Below are 20,981 nucleotides of genomic sequence, written 5' to 3' on the forward strand. Positions count from 1 at the left end.
TACTTCTCTTTATTCTCAGGTTTCTCAAATCGAAACATGCTATAAATTTCGAGTCCTTCAGTACCAAGTAAATTCAAAAGAATTGCAATTTTCATCTTATCTGGCTTGGCATCTTTTTTCATTGCAAATAAATAGTTTTCTAGCTCTTGCTTCCATTTTTTTCATTTTTCTTAAATATTTCCGACAGAGAATGTCAATGGAGCAGGTGGTTTGAAATCCATTTTGCTCTTGATACCATGTAACTTCTTGTTTAGTTTGTTCCACTCAATAACTTCTATACTTTCAAAGTAGACTCAACTAATGAGTATAGCTCAAATAAATTCAAAATTTATTTTAAATACAGTTCACATGACATTAAGCTAGCACAACAACACGTGCATCACAACAATGGAACAGCATAGCTATGAACACCGTTACAGTTATAGTTATTTTAAATATACATCACATCCACAGTATATTTTTTAGAATTTAAATCCCCTATAAGCTAATTTGGGATCTTTTTTTATACTTCTGAATTAATTAATGTATTTATTTGAGGTTTTATGGTATTAAGGTACATTAATCTCTACTCAAAATATGCATAATTATTCCAGATTTAAGTATTTAAATTTAAGAGCCAGAATTACTCAGAAATATTTTCTTCTCTGATATTTTTTATTTCAATGAAGTGAAATCTACTAAAAATTAATAATTGTTTCAAAATTAATAATTTGTCCCTTAATATTATAAAAACAATTCTAATAATTGCTGTGGAGATCAATGAATGTGCATTTATGTGGAAATTTAGACCTGATGAATATATTACATAAAGGATATATTTACATTATTAGATAATACTTGTAGATGTATGAAAATTTTTAGAATTAAGTGTTTTTAGTGCTCCTAGGAGTGTTTTTTAAGAATAATATTTTCTGTAAGGTCTATGTAATATTATACCATTAGGAAAAATGTTAGTATATTGCAAAGCATTCTCTAACCTCTGGTTCTACTTCTAATTGACAGAATGACTACTTCTAATTGACAGAATGCTGACTTCCTCATGTCTTATATTACTTATATTCATGTCGTGTTTTTAGGTATATTTAATTCTAATATCAGTATTAGATTTGTGACATAGGATAAGACTGATAAATGAATGGTTATTTTTTATAGCTTTTTCCATAAGTAACATAAATATGAACCCCTTTCTTAACAAGTTTTTCATAAGAGCATCCCTTGGGCAGATAACCTTATTGTGCTTTACCAAAATTGAATTATTGATTTCAGTCCAGTGTTAGATTTGAAGTAATTCTATATGTGTAAGACAAAGTTTATACTCATGTAAATGCTATATACTGTATTTGACGGCATAATAGACGCACCCTTATTTAGACGGCCACACACAAGGGAAAAAAATGTTTCAATAGCGTGGTTTCTTTTAGTTCTCACATTTCATAAAAGCCAAATAAACAATTATTGAATGCAATTACCTTCATATATAAGACTGTGTCCTTCACGTATAAGATGCAGGTAACTTTTTTGAGACCAAATTTAGGAAAAAAAGTGCATTTTATATGCCGTCAAATACGGTAATAATAAATATTGTGCATACATGTATTAAAAGATATTGATGGAAATCAGTCCTACTATAAGGACCCAATCAATCATACTATAAAAACATATATGTTCCACACTCTTTCCTTTTATACTAGTAGGCAAATCCAGCTTTATCTGCTCATATTAATATTGTTGAAAAGATCACAAATGGTCAGTCACAAATGAAAAATAAAACTGTCAGAAAAAAGGTTAAAAACCTCTTAAGAATATAAAAGCATGGCAGTAGCAAGTGTATTCAAATAGGAACATACTGAATATATTGCTCTTACCTTCTTCATGTTTGAAGGAGTATTTTTACAAATATGTTTAATACATTGAATGGCCAAAAATTGTGAGATAAGTATCTAATAATTGATTCATAGTCTTGAACTTTCATGAGTAAACTATATGTGAAGTCGTGGAGTCTAAAAGTTGCCAATACTATTATGCAGGATAAACCACAAATATCCCTATATAGATTATAATTGTATTGTACTGGATGGTGGTAAATTAATGGTTCATAGACTTGGTTCTTTTATGTTTCATAACAGTGAATTTCAAAGGAAATCATGTTGATAAAGTCTATATAATATTTTTCAGTTCATTAATTGACAATAGAAGTTTGGTGACATAGTGCATTATCTTACAGGATTGTTCTCATATTATTAGAATGCTGAGGAGTTACAAAGAGATATGTGGTTTATAAGATCTTTTAACAAATGAGAATTTTTACTGCATATGAATGGAATATTTCTGTGTCACCAGAGCCATCTCAAACATAATGATTTTCCATATGCATAGGAAATTTTATGTTGTTTGTAGAGCTTTTTTCACATTCTTAGCATTCTGTATGTTTGAGGTAACTAAAATATTAATTAGCAGGACTTTGCTGCCTGACTGTGCTATACTGAGCTTTATTGTTCAACATTTGAGTTCTATAGCTGCATCTAAGTGATGAGCTAGAGGGTCTTCAGCTATTGAATTTTAATCGTGCAGTTAGTTAATTTTTGGCGGAACATTGTTTGGTTCACAATGAAATTTCATGTAGTGTAGCATATTCTTAAAGCTGTTAGTCATTATCTCTGGTAAAACCAGTAACTTTGTTCTTCAGAAGTGCATAGCTAGTTTACTAGTTTATGTGTGTAGATATACCACTGATACAGCAGTCATGATAAACACCTGAAACTGTAGACAAAAAACAGAACTTTCATATTGTCTTCAGTACTGCCTTTCCTAGTCTTCTGGCACTGTCTATAAAATCATATAAAAGGTATGCAATTCACAATGTGCAACCATTTTGAAATTGCTCTGAAATGATTGTTAGATTTATAAATTACTGGGAAATCATCTAATGACCAACATCTAGTTTATTGATTATGTGCAAAAATCACAATTCTATTTTAATTGCTGATTCTATGTGGTCTGTCTGCATTAATAATTGAGGAGAATTGTGTGGGTGTTGATGAGAATTTTGAATGACAGATGTGTCACTGTAATGTAAATTTTAATTTTTAATAATTTATTTATTTTAACAGGAACCATTTTAGTTTACATATGAATGATGTTTTGAAGCTTCTTAAACCTCAGAAACCAGTATATTTAGATGTTTCTACTAAGGTTCTCAGCAGCAAAAGGTTTGAAAATTAAACATTTATATTTAAATATTTCTAAAACATTAAAACATGTTTTTTTACACCCTAAATTTATAATTATTTCCACAATTTTTGCGGTCTTTTTATGTTTTAATAACTCATGGAAATCTTTCTAAAAATTCATGAATTTATTTTGTATAATTTTCTTTTCAGTGTTCTTTCTGCAATAGACAAGGCAGTTGAAATGCAGGAGAAAGGTTGCTGTATTTTTTTTTTTTTTTTTTTTTTCAGTTTAAATCTTTTCAGGATTTGTTTTAACGGTATTGCTCATTTTTTAATAATTGTCTGATATTTTTATATATGTGTAGATTGTAACACAGATGATGATATTGCTATTTCTGAAGCAAAAGTAGAATTATATGAAAAAGCAAAAACAGTTTTACATGCCATGAAAGCATCCATATCTACATTGTGTCTGAAGTAAGTTTGAAGATATTAATAGTTTTAATCTTCTGTGTTAAGTATGTTGTTTTGTTACTTGATTTTGTATATAAACCATGAAATAAGTCTTATTAAAGATAATTTTTTTATAGTCTGTCTAGTGTCTTCTTTCATTGTATTTTCAACAAAGTTTTTAATGGAATTCTAATTCATAAAGGCCAAATAGAAATTTTGAAGTCTGTTAGTCAGGTAAGTTAATTTTAATTTCTGAGTAACTCAAATGTTTGTCTCATTTACTTGAAACATTTAAAAAGAATACGGAAATATAATTACCGTATTGTTTAGTTATTTAAATAACACAACAATAAATGTTTAATTTATGGCTTGGATGTAAAATAAAAATGAAATAGCTAACAACAGTTGAATTTTCATTAATTTAATATGAGCTATTTAATTTTTATTTTTCAGCTTAGGTATAGAATGAAAATTAAGTAGCTAATATTATGATAATAAAAATTAAACTATCTAAAATTTGTAAAAAGTTGTTTGTTATTACAATCACCTAAGAACAGTTTATAACCAGCAGCTAGAAGGATGACCATCAAATTTCAAAAGCTGAATTACGCAGTAGTGTAATATGTGCACAACCGATTGTGGGTTACCAGATAAGTACATTTTCATAAAATTATGTAGCTTACTTTGGCAACATAGCACCTTACCCAGTTATTCTTCTCAGGTTTGGGTGATTAATCAGAGAATACCAAAATCTTATATGAAAGATATAGCTCAATATTTTTTCAAGTGCCCAATTTTTCAACAAGTTTTTCAAGAGTCACTGTTTTGCAGATCCAAGGTTTGAGGGTTTGATGATGTATGTATATGAGATGTCTCCCAACAATAGATACACTTTCAGTTTTATACAGCTTTCAATATTATTGCATAAAAACATTAAAAACGATACTAGTAAAAATGATACTAGTAAAGGGAAATTTTATTCTGTTTAGGGATTTTGAATCTGAATTCCTTTTATGATGTGACTGATATTTAGTTTAATCTGTAATTTAGGTCACATTATACTTTATCTAACCAATCTAAAAAAAGTCAAAATGTAATTTTAAAAAGTGTCCGGACATCTTAAAGCATGTGTGAAAAATACTAGTTATCAAAACTATTCTTCAGATATGAAACATTACATTATTTTTTAATTACATTATTTACATTATTTTCTATTATGTGTTCCTTTTTAATAATACAATTTGGATTTGTAAAATATTTTCAATATGTATCTCATTTATTTCTTGTAAATGTATATATGATAGTTAATGGGATGAGGAATACTTATTCTTGATAATATTCAAAGACCTGCATAGTACTTACTAAATAAAATGTTTTGTCAACTAATTTTCATAATGGTGACTTCTGCAATGGTACTGGAACACCAGTATGCTTATTTGCTATGAAGCTCTGTACAAAGTTATTTTTACCAAAATGAAAGAATCATTGTGAGGGATCTGTTATAACTGTAGAGAAGAAGTTATCAAGGAATATTAAAAGGGTGTTTTAATGCAATAGCCACAGGGCATCAACAGAAATAGATGTGCTGATGGTATATGATTTTTTCCAGTAATGTAGAAGAAGGTAGTAGACATGGCAGGTGATTATTTTGAGGTATTGTAAGTGTTTGTTTCTATGACAATAAAATCTTTTCAGAACTATTCACCGTGTTGCCATTACTTTTAATCCATCTGTTATTTTAACTCTTAAATCATGCATGTATTGCAATAAACTTTGCAGCAAACTTATACAGGTCATTAAATTATTACTATTCATGAATTTAATGGAACCAGGTACCATTCATCCTTGTTGTATTTTGTCTCAAATAACAGTAATTGGAACGTACACAAGTTTTATTATTTTCTTCAGTATATTTTGTCTCAGCTTGAGTAGAAGGATTTTCTGATTCATCTCAAGAGTAATAAAGAAAGGTGCTTCATATTTCCCTAGATCCATTTCATACTCTTTGAAATGCATATTCTTCATTTTGACCTCTTAGTATCACGTAATCTGATGGAATGTATCTTATTTTTGATAAATTTAGATTCCATAATGTTCTACTAATAAAGCAGTGAAATAAATGCACAAATTCTGTTTACCAAATTAGAACGTAGTACAATTTGCAAAAAACATTTAGCAACAGTATTTCCAATTTAGTTTGCAGTGCAACATTAATGTGCTTTTTCATTTTATTGCATAATTGTGGCTGCAGATTGATCAAACATCTGTGCTAAGTTATCATAGCTTTGAATTCTTCAGTCTTTCATGTTTAATAAATTTAGCAAGTACTAGTTTCTAGTTTCTAGTTATGGAACAGTTTGTGCATATAAGGCCAAAATGCCAAAGAAACACCAAATATAAGGTCTACTAAAAAGTTCTTTCCAATAGTATTTTATCCAATAATGTATTCTGTTCGAATGTTTAAGTTTCAACATGCATGCGCATGTTCATTTGAGGCATATGTGGCTGCCTCTCTTTATCATTGCATTTATACGCATGTGTTTTTCTAAATTAACTAAAATAAATTTAAAAAACTCATATTGTTATTAATACTGCACTGTATTTTGTATGAATTCCTACAAAGAAGAATTGCTACAGAAATATGTTAAAATTTAGTGGAAGTTTATGATCAAAATGTAATTTTGAAGATAATACCTAGGGAATTGTTAAAGAAATTTTGAAACAGGTTATTTCGACCTTAATGATAAGAAAAGCTCTGGATGACCATCTTTAATCAGTGATAATATTGTCAAGACCATGATAGAGCAAGATACGTGTTTGACAACATTTGATATTGCAGAAACGATTAACAGATATTTTCAGATCATATTCATAAACTAGGATTGATTCATAAATATTTCAGTTGGGTGTATCATGAGTTAAGGGAGAAAAATTAGTACTTTTGAGCTATTATATGCACATCTTTATTTGCTTGGAACAAAACTGAACCCTTCTTGGATTGGATGATATCTAGTAATGAACCTTGGTTTACTTACAAAAATACCATTTGGAAAAGAGAATATAGTGAGCCTGGACAACGTGCAATTTCAGCTTCTAAACCAAGCTTGAGCCTGAATAATGCATATGTATATGATGGGACAAAACATATAAGGATCTGTGTATATGATGGAATAATACATATAAGGAACAATACATTACAAGCTTTTGAAACTTAGCAGAAAGCTCAGTTGGGGAAGATACTGTCAGCAAATGGTTACTTCAACAAAGGAGTCAAAGAAAAGAGGCCAGCAAAATTCAATAGAAAGCACATCATAGTGCATTATGATAATGTGAGACCAAACACTGCTTTGGCAACTCACCAAAAAATCGTAGAGCAAGGCTGAGAAATTCTCTTTCATCCACCATACTCGGCAGACCTAGCACCCTCTGATTATCACTTGTTTCTCTTCTTGCAAAATTTTTTGAAGGGAAAGAAATTCAGAACTGAAACAGATATCAGCCAAGCACTACTTGAGTTCTTTATCTCTAAGAACAAGATATTTTTCAAACATGGTATTTACAAATTATTATCCCACTGGCAAAAGGCATAAGTAAGGACAGAAATAATGTTGTGCTGTAAATATTAATAAAGTTACGAAAAATGTGTTATTTTATTTTGCTTCCTAAATGGACAGAATTTCCCAGCAGACCTTATACATTATAACAGATAGGATATGATAATAAATTGGTCAATATGCATTATATCAAGAACAAAATCAAGCACTTTGATTTCTTAATTTTATTCATGAAAGTTTTTTTTTTTCTGTGATGATTTTAAGTAATTTATCATATACTGTCGATTATAAACAGTTTACATTTCCTCTGTAACTACATTGTTGCTAATGAGGTGCTAAAAATTCTTCATATTCACCTGAAAACTTCTTTGTTAGTTCCACTAAATCCAACTGATATTTCGAAGTATTTGTTAAAGCCTCAAAATGCAAGGGAATAGTTCTTTAAAATTTTTATAGTGTCGATCACCATTTGAAACATTCTCCAGTATTTTTTAAAAAATAATATAAATGTATTTTTTTTATTTATTTATTTCCCCTTCCCCCAAGATGGAAGTTCGGAACTTCTGAATTATGAGCCCCAGGCATTTGTCTTAGTGCCCATTAGCTAATCCAGCACTGTGTAAATTCACTTGCCTAGAAATTGCTACATTGTTATATAAGGAACCTGTAACTCATAATTTCCCTATTTTAAGAGGCTTGCTTGAAAGGCTGTCACCTTTCATATATTTTTTTTTACTCATAGTGATCTTCCAATCCTTTTACGTCTTTGTATTTGCAAAGTATAAAATTCTATCTGTACTGATGCTCAGGGAGGCAAATTTTTGTGGTGATATATTCTGTGAATTTTTTAGTCTGTCAATGGCTGAATGAATAAGACTTAAAACTCATAGTTTGACCCATTACTAATCTCATCTAATGGTATTCCTTATGTGCAACATAAATATAAGGCAGTTTCACTAATGCACAAAATACCAGGAAATAATCCACAAAAGCATCCTTCCCTTTAGGCTGATAGCCATAATTGGGTAATCTAGTCCAATACTTTGCATGTAGTTTTTGACGTTACATTTCTACAAAATTAGTTATAGTCAAACATACACGTAGTATCTTCATGTGTGGATTCATTTTCATTAAGTGTATATTTAAAAATGTATTAAAATCACAGCAGTTCCACTGAATTAACTGGGGGGGTGAGGATAACCAGATAGTACCTTATATTTTATACAATGTTTTTGTAAGTAAAAATTACTCTTGGTATGTTCAGATGCTGCTATTTTGTTATTTTTTAAAATACAGGGTGTTTATAAAGTCCTGGACCCATTTTGATGTTTAATAACTCATAAAGTAATAAAGATAGATTAAAATTAATAACATAAATGGTTAGATAGACTCAAAAAGTTTCATGACCCTTGTCAATAAACTTCCACGTGTGCCCTTTTCGTCGCATGGAGAATATCAAGTCGATGTTCAATTTCACACCAGGTACCGACAAGCATGACAGCATCCACAGAGGCTATTGCAGTTGTAATTCTGGCTTTTAGGTCGTCGATGTTCGACACTCTCCTCCTATAAACGTTGTCCTTTACAAATCCCCAAAGGAAAAAGTCCAGCGGCGTTATATTAGGTGATCTAGGTGGCCAAGGAATTGGACATCCTCGCCCAATTCATTTTCCTGTAAAATGGTCATTCAAAGAACTACGAACGATGGTACCCCAATGAGGTGGTGCACCATCTTGTATCAAAAAGACATGTGGCTGAAGTATGCGACTGATGAGACTGTCTTTTCTGTAAAAAAGAAAGGCCCAATGACTCGGTCGTGCATTAGTCCACACCACACATTAACCTTTGGGGAATCCCTTCGTGCCTCACGGTATTCATGGGGGTTTTCAGATCCCCATATGCTCACATTATGGCGATTAACAATGCCAGAAAGATGCCAAAAACAAAAGAGCAAAAAATGCAATTAATAAGCAGATGATATTTAGAAAAGTACAGATATTTATACTGGAAAATGAAATTATCTGAAATTAACCACACGCACAGACGATATTTACAAAAGTAAAGATATTCAAGCATGAAAAGGAAAATATTATTCCATCAATAAATGCCATAAGTTTGTTTATATCTTCATTATTTTATGAGTTATTAAACATCAAAATGGGTTCGGGACTTTATAAACACCCTGTATTTATATATTTAGCTGTATGATTTGAATTAAAAACTGATTCATTGTGTGATTTTAGCATTTAAAATAATTTAAAAAATTACTTTTCGAGAGTCATCACTTCAGTTGGAGGGGGGGGAGAACTAACCTTATGTTTAATTTTAAGTGTAAAATGGTAATAACTTTGATTCTAATGAAGATATTTTATTTATAGGAGAATATCCCTGTCATTTACTTGCCTGTACATCGAAGTCATTTTGATTACATGCTGATTTCATTTATACTGTACAGAAATTCTTTGAAGATCCCTCTTGTAGCTGCTGATGAAAAATCGTACATTCCTTTTTGGAGGTGAGCCAGATGATTGGAGCTAATATTTTCTTGTCTTTAATTTAGATTAAGTACTTGTATTGTTTCTCATTAACTATTTAAATACTTTGGGGTTTTTATCTTGGAACAATTGAAGAATGCTTAAATAGCCAAGAATAATTTCTTAGATATAAATAAATTTTTCAATATTTCCTTTGAAGGACAAAGAAAGCATTTAAAACTTGTAATATGTTTTGCTGTTTGTAAAAATTAAAGTAACTGTATTTATATAGCTATGTTACTGAAAGTGCAGTAAAAGGAATTTTTAAATTAACCTCTTCACTTCCAGCATAAGATACACTGCTTGACATTGAAAATGCAACACCATGAAGGAGTGGTCAGAAAGTGATGAAATTTGGAAAAAAGACAGAGACAGCAAGCAGCAATAAGTGATCTTTATTTCAAGATGATAGTCAGAATACAGAGCGAACGGCATCGGCTCAGTAGGATGTGGGACCACCGCGGACAGCGATGCATGAAGAAACATGTGTAGGCATAGAGTCAATAAGAGTGTGGATGGTGTCCTGAGGGATGGCTCTCCATTCCCTTTCAACCATTTGCCACAGTTCATCTTCCGAATGAGGCAGGGGCAGAGTCTGCAAACAGCGTCCAATCACATCCTCATCTTCCGAACAAGGCAGGGACAGAGTCTGCAAACGGCATCCAATCACATCCCACACGTGTTCGATTGGTGACAGGTCAAGAGAGTACAGTGGAGAGGGAAGCATCTGTATACCTTGTAGAGCATGTTAGCAGATGCGAGCACTGTGTGGTCGGGCGTTATCCTGCTGAAAAATTGCATTAGGCAACCCCTAAAGGTAGGGGATTGCCACTGGCCACAGTACATTATCCAAGTATCGTTGGGCCATCATAGTGCCCTGAATACGAACTAGAGGTGATCTGGAATTGTAGGCAATAGCGACCCAAACCATTATGCCACGTAGTCACGCTGTGGGGGATTTCACAGTTACTACCGGATTAGATCTGTCTCCACGTCTATGCCACACACGTATGCGGTGACTGTCACTGGATAAACAGAAGCATGACTCATCTGAGAACACGACATTTTGCCATTCTGTGATCCACATCGCTCCACTTCGGCACCATTCTAAATGTTAGTGTCTATGCTGTGGGGTTAGTGGCAGTCTTCTTAACGGACGCCGTGAGTGCAGGCCACATTCAACCAATCGACAGGAAATGGTTCTGGTCGACATGGGAATATCCAGGGTATCTTGCACATGCTGCAGAATTGTGGTACAAGTAACTTGCGGGACCGCCACAGCTTGTTGGCAGATGCATCGATCCATGCGTGCTGACGTCACTCTGGCTGCACCTGCACCCCTCTTTTTTCCCACATTTCCTTGTTCCAACCATGTTTGCCATAGCCAATGCACCGTGCTCACATCCGTGTGGGTATCAGCTGCGATTTGACGTAAGTACCAATCCGCCCTGCTCAGTCCGATCACCATACCCCTCGTAGAATAGTCTATCTGCTGGAAGTGCCTTCGTTGACGGCGGCCTGGCATTCTTCCCTATTACACGTATCCTCTGGGACAAAAACCAACTTTCTTCGATAATTCGTCTTTCAGAAATAATGACACAAATATTTCCCGTTCTGCACGTTCCTTCCCTTATATCTTACTTCAGGTGTGTCGGAGAGTTGCGCATTTCACATCATTCGCATAACTCGGTCATGTGCGTCTACTCTAAAATTTGCATAAATTTCTGACCACTCCTTCTTGGTGTTGCATTTTCAATGTCAAGCAGTGTATATGACAGAGGTGACCAAACTTTATGACAGTAGTAGCCACATAATACTGTTTATGAAAGTTGAAGAGCCGCAGCTGGATTTTCCAGGAGCATCAAAATCTATATTTATAATATTTGAAAAATAATAAGAGAGTTTTGAATAGAAGGAAACTTTTGAACTGATGAGAATTTCTTACTTTTTATGTAATTAATATAATTACATGTAAATAAATAAATCTTATTTCTTCTGTTATGTGTTTGAATGATACACTACCTGGCCAAAAGAGTTCGGACACCCAGTGGTATGGACTCATAATCCTGAGTCATATATTAATATGATGTTTGTCCCCCCTTTGCATCAATGACAATCTACACATGTCTGGCGAGACTTTCTACTACTTTTCGATAAGTAGCCTTAGGAATTGACTTTAGGTGTCCATCACAGCTGAAATGAGTGTTGGCAGTAAGGATGGTCAATCTGGCTGAGTATGTAATTTGCATATTGATGCATCCCAAAGGTGTTCTGTGGGATTTAGATCAGGGCTCTGAGAAGGCTGGGCCAATTTTCTGTCAAACAATGGCTGTGCGAGTCTTAATCTGTGAATGGACAGTTATCCTACTGAAGGAGAAATAGGCCTTCCCCAAAATATTGCCATAAAGTTGAGAGAGCAGCATTGTCCAGAATGGCTGCATACATCTCAAAGTTCATGTTTTCAATCAAAGGAAACTAAGGGACCCAGGCTAAACCATGAATAACACCCCCACACCATGAACATATCACCACCAAACTTTACATTAAGTTGTAAAGCGAGATTCATCACACCAAAGAATGTTTTTCCATATGTCCACAGTCCAATAACAGTAAGCTTTGCACCACTGTGATTAGTGCTTTCTGGGAAGTGATGTTCAGCTTGTGAGCGGCTGCACGAACAAGGGATCCCAGGTTTTGTAATACTGAACAAACAGTCCTGCTACTAGTACTAATGCCTGATGAACTTTGGAATTCCTGAGTGATTTCACCAATGAGGACTAGTGATTTTGTTTCGCCACCCTTTTCAGAGTCCTACAGCTGCATTCACTAACTTTTTTAGGTCTGCCACTTCATTGTTCTGTGCATCAACATTTCCACTTCACAATTACATCATTCATGATGGATTTTGTCTTCTGTAGAATGTCTGAAATTTCATCAACTAATTTCCCATGAAGGTGGCATCTTACTATACTGCCATGATCAAAGTCACTAAGCTCCTTTGACTTACTCACTGTCCCACAAATGCATAAATTTGATGTCACCTGCTAGATCCACTTCTTTAGAGGAGTGTTCAGATATTTTTGGCCAAATAGCGTACAGTCCAAGAAAATATAAATTTGAAACTACTGTGTGATGCAGTAGAGTGTTGTTTCAGTGAGAAAAACCAAGTTTCTTTTGGTTTCCTTAATCTTCCTTTATTTATAACTATGCTAAAGATTTATTATTAGAACTATACTAAAATACATGTTTTATTGGAACTATACTAAAATTGAAAGAATAAGTGTTGGTTTTAAAAATAAAATAGAATCTCGCCTCTTGAGTGAAGCATAAATCAAATGTTAAAAGAGATCAAGTGTTTTTCTTTATTTTTAAATCATATCCAGTCTTTAGAAAGAATGAAATAAGTGATACACAGTGGCACTCAATTCAGTGAACTGTTAATGGAGGGAAAAAAGCTATTTTTAAATACGCTATTCAGCTTTTTTAGGCTTTTGTATAAAAATTTATAATTTTGTTTGCCCACACAGTTAAACACAAGGACAAACATACTGAGATTTAATCTGACTTTGGTATTTGAATTGACACATTAGATGCAGACTGGATTAAAAGCTGCATTTCTTTCTTTTTTTTTTTTTTTTTTTTTTTTTTTTTTAATTCTAAGATTGGTCTTGCAAAACTTTTATTTTTAAATTCCAGGTCTGGAATTTTAGAATTTTTTCATCATTTGGATCTTTTGATTACTAATCAAAGAAATTGTTAAATATTTTAAGTCAAAACTTTGGATTGACTAGTTCTTTTGATGCCCTATATGTGTAGAATAATTCATTGAAATAATATGACTGAAACTTTACTGGCATCTGATTCATCAGTATCTTTCTTGATACTGATTAGTCAGTATCATGAATGAGGAACAGTGTAGCACTGTTTCAGTATAGCATCCAGTGAAATCTGCAGAATTTTTAAGTGATCGGTCATCGAAAATTCCCTAAACTATTTCTCTAATCTTCTCAATAATTTTCTAAACATAACATAGCTAATCTAGTATTAGTAACAATTCATGACATGGTAAATAAATAGTGCATTGTGCACATATTACATTTATTGTCTACCAGTTGAAATCTTTAGTCATGGTTATTGAATTTAGAACTGTCTTTCAAATACAAGGTATTCAAAATTGAAGGAACAGAAAGAAAATATACATGCAATTACTGTAATGAGTTGATGCAAATGCAGGTATAATAATAAAATTTAACTCCCCAAATTTCTATGGACATGTATAGATGTCCGATGTGGAGGACCTTTGTGACATGGCAGACATCTGCAAAATAATTCATTAATTTAGTTGAGTCTTGCTGCACGGGTCTTAGATCAACTCTGTGCCAATTGTTAACTACTGAACACATAAAGATAGACTCACGATTTATTGCCTTGTCTTAAAATTCTTAGTAAAATACCTCCAACTCAGAATAAAGTTTAAAATAAGATTTTTTTAAAAAAAATTATCAGTGTAATAGTTACACAACCTCTGTATAGAAAATAAATCTCCTCAGCTGGCAAGAAGATAAAAAGCATTAATTCAAATAAAATTTAAATATTACTTGGAAGGTAAAATAAATGCGTTTGAAAGATTCAGCTCCCCTTTAAACTCCCCAGAACAGTTATGGCTAGCATTGCTAAAGGTCAAAAGCGAAAGTAAGATTGTCATTGCTAGAAGTAATATCGAGACGGTCTGTGATAGCTGCCAAAAACTGTCTTGATTTTAGGAACTCGGTGCTTGAATACATTAACTGATATGCACTTAGGTGGAAGATGAAAATGGAAAATAAAATAAAAGGAAAGTATGAAAATAACACATTTATAAACATAAAGCCCTAGACAGGTGACAAAATAGCTTGTGCATTTGAGACAACAGCCTTGACTGATTGCAGCTGTGTTTGCTGTAAATCTTGTTGATATTGGGGTAAGAACTTCTTTGTCTTTCATGTATCCCTGACAAAAAAATCACAAACCTGCACCCTTAACCCAGTGCATTTGGCTAATGTACAGAAAATATTTACCTTCAAAGAATCACACAGTTGTTCCAGTGTTGCAGATGTGTCTTCTGAGAGCGAAATATCAAATTCTACCTGTTTACACTTTGCCATGTAAATAAAATGTGGCTTCATGAGTGAACACAAGTCTGCCTGAAAAATCATCATCTCGCAGAATTATGTTGAACACTCCATTTTGGCTGGACAAAACTTTTTAGTGCCTGTGGTATATCAAATTTGTGAGATTTCACTGAAAAAAAATTTCACACAATTTTTAAGTTTCAAATATTGCATGCTAAAGGTATACTAATATTCTTAAAAAAGATTTTTTACTTTAAAATCATTTTTAAAAATTCATTCAACAAGAAAGGTTTTAAAATTTAATTTATGCATATAAAGTTACGAGTTAGTTATGTGTCAATACTGAAGTCTACTGGTATTTTCTAGAACATGGATTTTATAAGAATCTGTGAATATGCCTTTCCTGAAAAAAAATTATATTGTTCAATACTTTTCACTACATTCTGCACAAAAATGCTAGTGACTTAATTTATTAACATCAGAAACCTTTTTTTAAACTGATATTTTATTTTAAATGGTGACAGATGCAAACGTTTTGCTATTCAATATATGTAACAGCCTCTGAATGTAATTTCTAAATGGTTATAAGTGAAAATCTTAGTTGTTTTTTATCACATGGGAATTCAACTGTGTATAAAATTTTCTTAAATGTAAGTATACAGACCAAGGAAATGTACAAAAAGTTACTATGACCAGGTAATCTAAAGTGACCTAAAATAAAGGTCGAAAAGGTCAGTGAAAATAAAGGTTAAGAGGAACTTTTGTGAGCATGATATATATTGTATAGAATCTTTGTTAATGGGGCCTTTATGTATGTATTGAAAACAAAAGCATTTCTAATTGACAATGAGTGTAAATACAGAAAACACCAGGGTTCCGATAGTGGGGTTCGAATCCCAGTGAACAGGCTGTCTGTGTGGACATTTTAATGGTTTTCTCCATGTGTAATGTGTATACCAGCCAATTTCCCTTACAAAGTTGTCCATGAAGGCCTCCCCATAGGCCTTACAATATCTTCGGCACAGGCAGATACCCATCGAAGGCTTCGCCATAACTAAATAAACCAAAGCACCAAACCAAGTTTTCAAGTTTTAAGTGGTGGAAAAAATCATTTGCAGCTTAAATCTGGATAATAATAATAATAATAATAATAATAATAATAATAATAATAATAATAATAATAATAATAAAATGCAGTGATGTTGAGGATGACAATGAAATGGGAAAATGTCAGAATTAACCATTTATTTTGATTGTGACAAAGCATGCAAGAATTATGTACCTAAAGGGAAGGCTAAAGTAAAGGACACTCTTAAAAAAAACTGGTTCATCTTCAGGCATCATATGGGAAAAACCATGAAAATTTCTATGCAAGCAGCCTATTTACTGGATGTTAAGCTGTAGTCAAACTAACAGTGTGTGGCAGTTTTTCTGCAAACTTTGAGTAAAGCTGTTTATTACTTAGGGGAAACTTTAAGCTGTTTATTACTTAGGGCAACTTCTGATAATCATATGATACATGATCAACAGCTTTTAGTTAGTTAGTTATTTCTTAGATGGTGCCATTAAACTGCTATTTTTAATTTTGAATGTATGTTAAAATAGTGGGAAAAAGGAATGATTAAAACAATAACCAGTTTTAGTGTTTCCATAAAAAAATAAAAAACTGGAAGCAGTAGATCGGATACTACATGATTATCCAAATTCATATTTCTTCTCCCATAGATCTTTGATGATAAAAACATGCATGAACATACTGTGGCTCATGCAATTACAGGGTTGTCACAAAAATAGTCTACAATTTTTTTTTTTTTTTTTTTTCTAAAAATATAAGAAGTTTAAAAACATTTAATAATTTTTGTAAATTTTGATGAACTTTGTTTATTTCTAGTTTTTCTAGGAATATTTTTGTCATGAAAATGTATATATATATATATATATATTGCATGGATTATTTATTGAATTGAAACAAATAATTTTAAACTATTAATAAGAGTTGCTAACAGTAGTACTTGTGCACTTATTTTTAGAATTTCAAAAAGACTATTTCAGAATACCTTGCTGAGAGAAAAATTTTTTTACTAACGGAATTTTTGAGTATCTAAGGCTGTTGTGATTCCAGTTACTTTGGATAATTAAGGCTTTTCCTAGGTATTTTAATCCTAACTTTTAAAATTCATTTATATATATATATATACAGAGAGAGAGAGAGAGAACTGAGTAACTAAATGCATATGAATTGGGTTTTGTCTAAAAAAGGGTTAAGTTTTATAAGGTATTTCTCCTGCCTTCTTGACATGCCTTTGTGGTGTTGTGGTCTGCATGCTGGGTGCGTATTCCAGAGGTCCGCGGTTCGATTCCCACTGAAGGCGTTGCTAATTTTTCATCTTGCCTCCTCCCCCCCCAAAAAAAACTAATGTCTCTACAGTGGCGCCCGAACTAAGAAACGGATGTTGGATGATGATTCTCTACATCAAGGATTTGACCCATATAAAAATCTAAAGAATAAATTTAAAGAGCTGTTGCTATATACGGTACAAAGTCCATAATCCGGACGTCCATTATCCGGAATGATCTATAATCCGGACCTCAAAGCCACAAACTTACGCATGCGCTTTTAATGCACGTGTCCGCTATGCATGCGTGTAAAGTGTTTACCCATGTGCACTTCCGATAGTGAAGAAAGTGACAGAGAGGTTATTGAAAACGAAAAAATTTCGATTGACAATTTAGTCGGTATTCTCGACATAGCAATTACAGGACTTGAACAGTGGAACTTTGTAACTGAACAAGAAATTATGTCTGTTTATAGAATTAAAGAGAAAGTATTAGCATAAAAAACGAAGCAACTTAAACAACTTACATTGAAAGAAATGTTTAATAAAGTAAACAAATAAATATTAAGCTTTTTTTTGTAAATTTTGATACCCTTTAGATCGTAATTGCTCTTTATTTCATAAATTACAGTTTCATATTTTTAATTGTATAATTTCTGCGTGCCATCTTACCAGATTTAAATTGATGATCTATAATCTGGAAAGTCCCTTAATCTGGAATCCCAGATTACGGACTTTGTACTGTATATATTAATTGCAAAACTTATCATACTGGTCTGTCATATCATAGCAAACAAGATTTACATAGGAACTTGTGCTGGAAAGCGAACGAAGCCTACTAGAGAGCACTGTTCGCAAGAGTAGAGGGGGAGAAAGAAAGGATATTTAAAGAGGTATTAATATTATATTTATGAAACAACATGATTAAATCATATAAGATGTTCAAAATACTTTCCATTCGTCAAATTGCATTCTTCACAACAGCAAAGCAATGAATTCACGGAGTCCATTTTGAATGGCTCCTGACAAGATCCATATCCAATGTTACGGTCATCTCATACACCATGGACTTAATATATCCTCACAGGCATAAATCCAGGAGAGTCAGGTCGGAGCATCATGGTGGCCATGCGAATGGTCAGAGGAGGACCATTAACAATTAAGGTATGTAGAGGTATTCCCATATAGTGCTGCTAAAATGTGCAGGCATTCCATCATGCTGAAACCAGATGTTTCAATGCGCATCAACCATCAGATCAACCATCAGATCTGGCAACACTCTTTTCACAAAATGTCCATAAAGAACTGAGTTAGTAAACCTAATCATCCTTCTTCTGCAACGTCCTCACCTGAAACGATCATACTTAACCACTCTCCCATAAGCCTGCGAACATTGCGTTCTAGCGGTCGCCATTGGCATTTTCGGAGGCAAGTTCCTGTGTAAATTTTGTTTGTCATGGTATGACAGACCAACATGTTAAGTTTGGCAACGATGTTTTGAGACACCCTGTATATAGGAAAAGAAAGAGAGAGAGATGCATTTACAATTTTTAAGAATGTTTGATTTATATTTTCTTTATATGTATATTCCTATATATATTTTAGTCCCTGCTTAATTTTGAGTCTGTGCCATTTTTAAGAATACTTAGTATATATATATATATGTAAGATAAAAAATATGAAAGCAAACTTCTTAATTTAATTCACTATAACCTCTTTTATTTTTTTATTTCATTTGGGAACTTCATCTATCTGTCCTAAAAATAGTGCTGTAAATCTAAACTGCCTCATTCAAATTAATCATGCGATCTTACGTAACCCTTAATGCAAATGCCTCTTGACCAATCACTAAATTGTAAACCAAAACTAAAAACTGAAACTTAGAATTAGAAGTTGGAATGCAGGATAAAAATGCCAAATAAATGGAAAAAACTTCTGAACTAATATTATAAAAACAACCATATTTGTTACCAACTTGAATACTGAAAGCTTACATTTCAAATTATTTAAGATTTTGTTGCAAAAAAATTGCATTTCAGACATAAAAGTCACATATTTCATAGGCCTCAAAACATGAAAGTAAAATGCTTATCTGTTTATGAAATTCATTCAGTTGTGAAAATTTGGCAGAGATCTCTCCCAGTCGTTCCAAAAGAAATTTAAGTGAACAGATTGTTCTTCAGTTAGTTAGTTAATAAAAAGATTCAAATAATAGATAAAGCATATTAATAATTATATAATTCCTGTTAGTTGAATGCTGGAGAGTCGGGCTTTTACTATGTATTCTTTCTTATATGTTAGCATTCCTACAATTTTTTTGTATGAATGCACTGAATAAAAACATTAACTGCTAACATAAAGAATGAATATATAAGATATACATGAATGCATACATTGTATGTGTATGTACACACATTATTGTGATTATGTTAAATAAATATATTAATTGACTAATTTATTTATTTATTTTTATTTTTTTATTTCAGGTACTTGATGAAACTTTTAGGAGCTTTCTTCATAAGAAAAAAACTTGACTGTGATCAAAATGAGACTGATTATGTATATAAAGCTGTTTTGCAAAGTGTAAATAAAAAATTAAATTACTTATTTTCCTTATTCTATTATGTACAGAAATAAAGCTATTTTACAGAGCAAAAAATTAGAAAATCACTTGATTTCTAATTCACACTATTTGTGTTTTTCTTTAAAGTTTTAAAATTCAGTGAAGCATATTGTTAAAATAACTTTTCATTATATTTTATGTCATTAAATATTTTGTTACCTTAAAAGTTTATTGGTTGTGAACTGAAGCATGTCACTTTTTCACCTACATGTAAAGTTGAATTTTGTTAATACATGTGTTTATTTAAAATAAATGATTAAGATTCATCAAATACAATTTTTGGGTTATGGGACTCCTTCTTTTGGGCTATAGCAACACTCGTGTCCAGGTGGGCTGAAGGGATCCTCCAATCTATACAATTTCTGGGTTTTTCTTCCTCCCCTTTTCTGGTAAATTATACAACTTTTATTAGATTGTTAATTGCTGGGATGTTAAATAAGTAGGAGTTCTCTGAGCAGAAAAATAAAATTAGAGTAGATGTTTTTATAATAAAAATATCTTGGGTTTAAATTTATTTTATTTATTTATTTTTTTATTTTATTTATTTTAGGGTGTATTTACTATTTTTTTTTCATTTAATTTTAAATGATGTGTTCAAAAAGTATATTTTCTTGTGATTTTTATCAAACCATTTTAATGTATGATTTTTGTAGAAAAGTATATACAGTCAAAAGTCGTTAATTCGGACACCCATAATCCGGACCTCAAAGCTAAAAACTTTCTGCGCATGCGCCGTGTTGACACATGCGCATAAGACCTTTTACGACTGCGCATATGCGTGTGCGCAAGCGCAGAATACGTTTTCGCATGTGCGTTTTATGTATAACGGATGGTATAAGCTAAAATTATCTAATTATCTATTTCAGTTAATGTTGATGATTGTGTTGTTCCTTAATCTTCGAATTGGATCCAGCTTATTATTTTTTGCAGACTGTAAGAGCAATTTTATAAAAGTAAACTTGAACTTTCGATTATGTCAAATAGAATTTCCGATGCTGGAGCTCCCAAAGGATCTACAAAACGAAAGTATGTTTTGATGTACATCAAACAAAAAGTGGAATTGCTGCAAAAAATGGATAAAGACATGAAGAAGGTGACAGAGAGGTTAGTGAAAACGAAAAAATTTCGATTGACAAGTTAGTCGGTATTTTCGGCACAGCAATTAACGGGACTTGAACAGCGGAACTTTGTAACTGAACA

At 32.2% G+C, this 20,981-nt stretch overlaps 1 protein-coding gene across 4 annotated transcripts in view; it reads left to right on the top strand.

Annotated features, from left to right (window-relative positions):
- LOC118200992 (glycerol-3-phosphate acyltransferase 1, mitochondrial-like) overlaps positions 1–20,981 on the top strand; it is a 115,680-nt gene that overhangs the window by 19,759 nt on the left and 74,940 nt on the right. For all 4 annotated transcript variants that reach the window (XM_035372994.2, XM_035372992.2, XM_035372993.2 and 1 more), the window contains 6 exons: positions 3,111–3,209; positions 3,381–3,424; positions 3,536–3,647; positions 3,761–3,857; positions 9,556–9,692; positions 19,645–19,741. In XM_035372994.2, the coding sequence (XP_035228885.1) occupies positions 3,111–3,209; positions 3,381–3,424; positions 3,536–3,647; positions 3,761–3,857; positions 9,556–9,692; positions 19,645–19,741 (586 nt within the window). The remainder of the gene's footprint in view (positions 1–3,110; positions 3,210–3,380; positions 3,425–3,535; positions 3,648–3,760; positions 3,858–9,555; positions 9,693–19,644; positions 19,742–20,981) is intronic.

This window comes from Stegodyphus dumicola, chromosome 7, assembly GCF_044657685.1.
Source record: "Stegodyphus dumicola isolate Sdum_Otavi_A_Nest chromosome 7, ASM4465768v1".
NCBI classification, from domain to species: Eukaryota; Metazoa; Arthropoda; class Arachnida; order Araneae; family Eresidae; genus Stegodyphus; species Stegodyphus dumicola.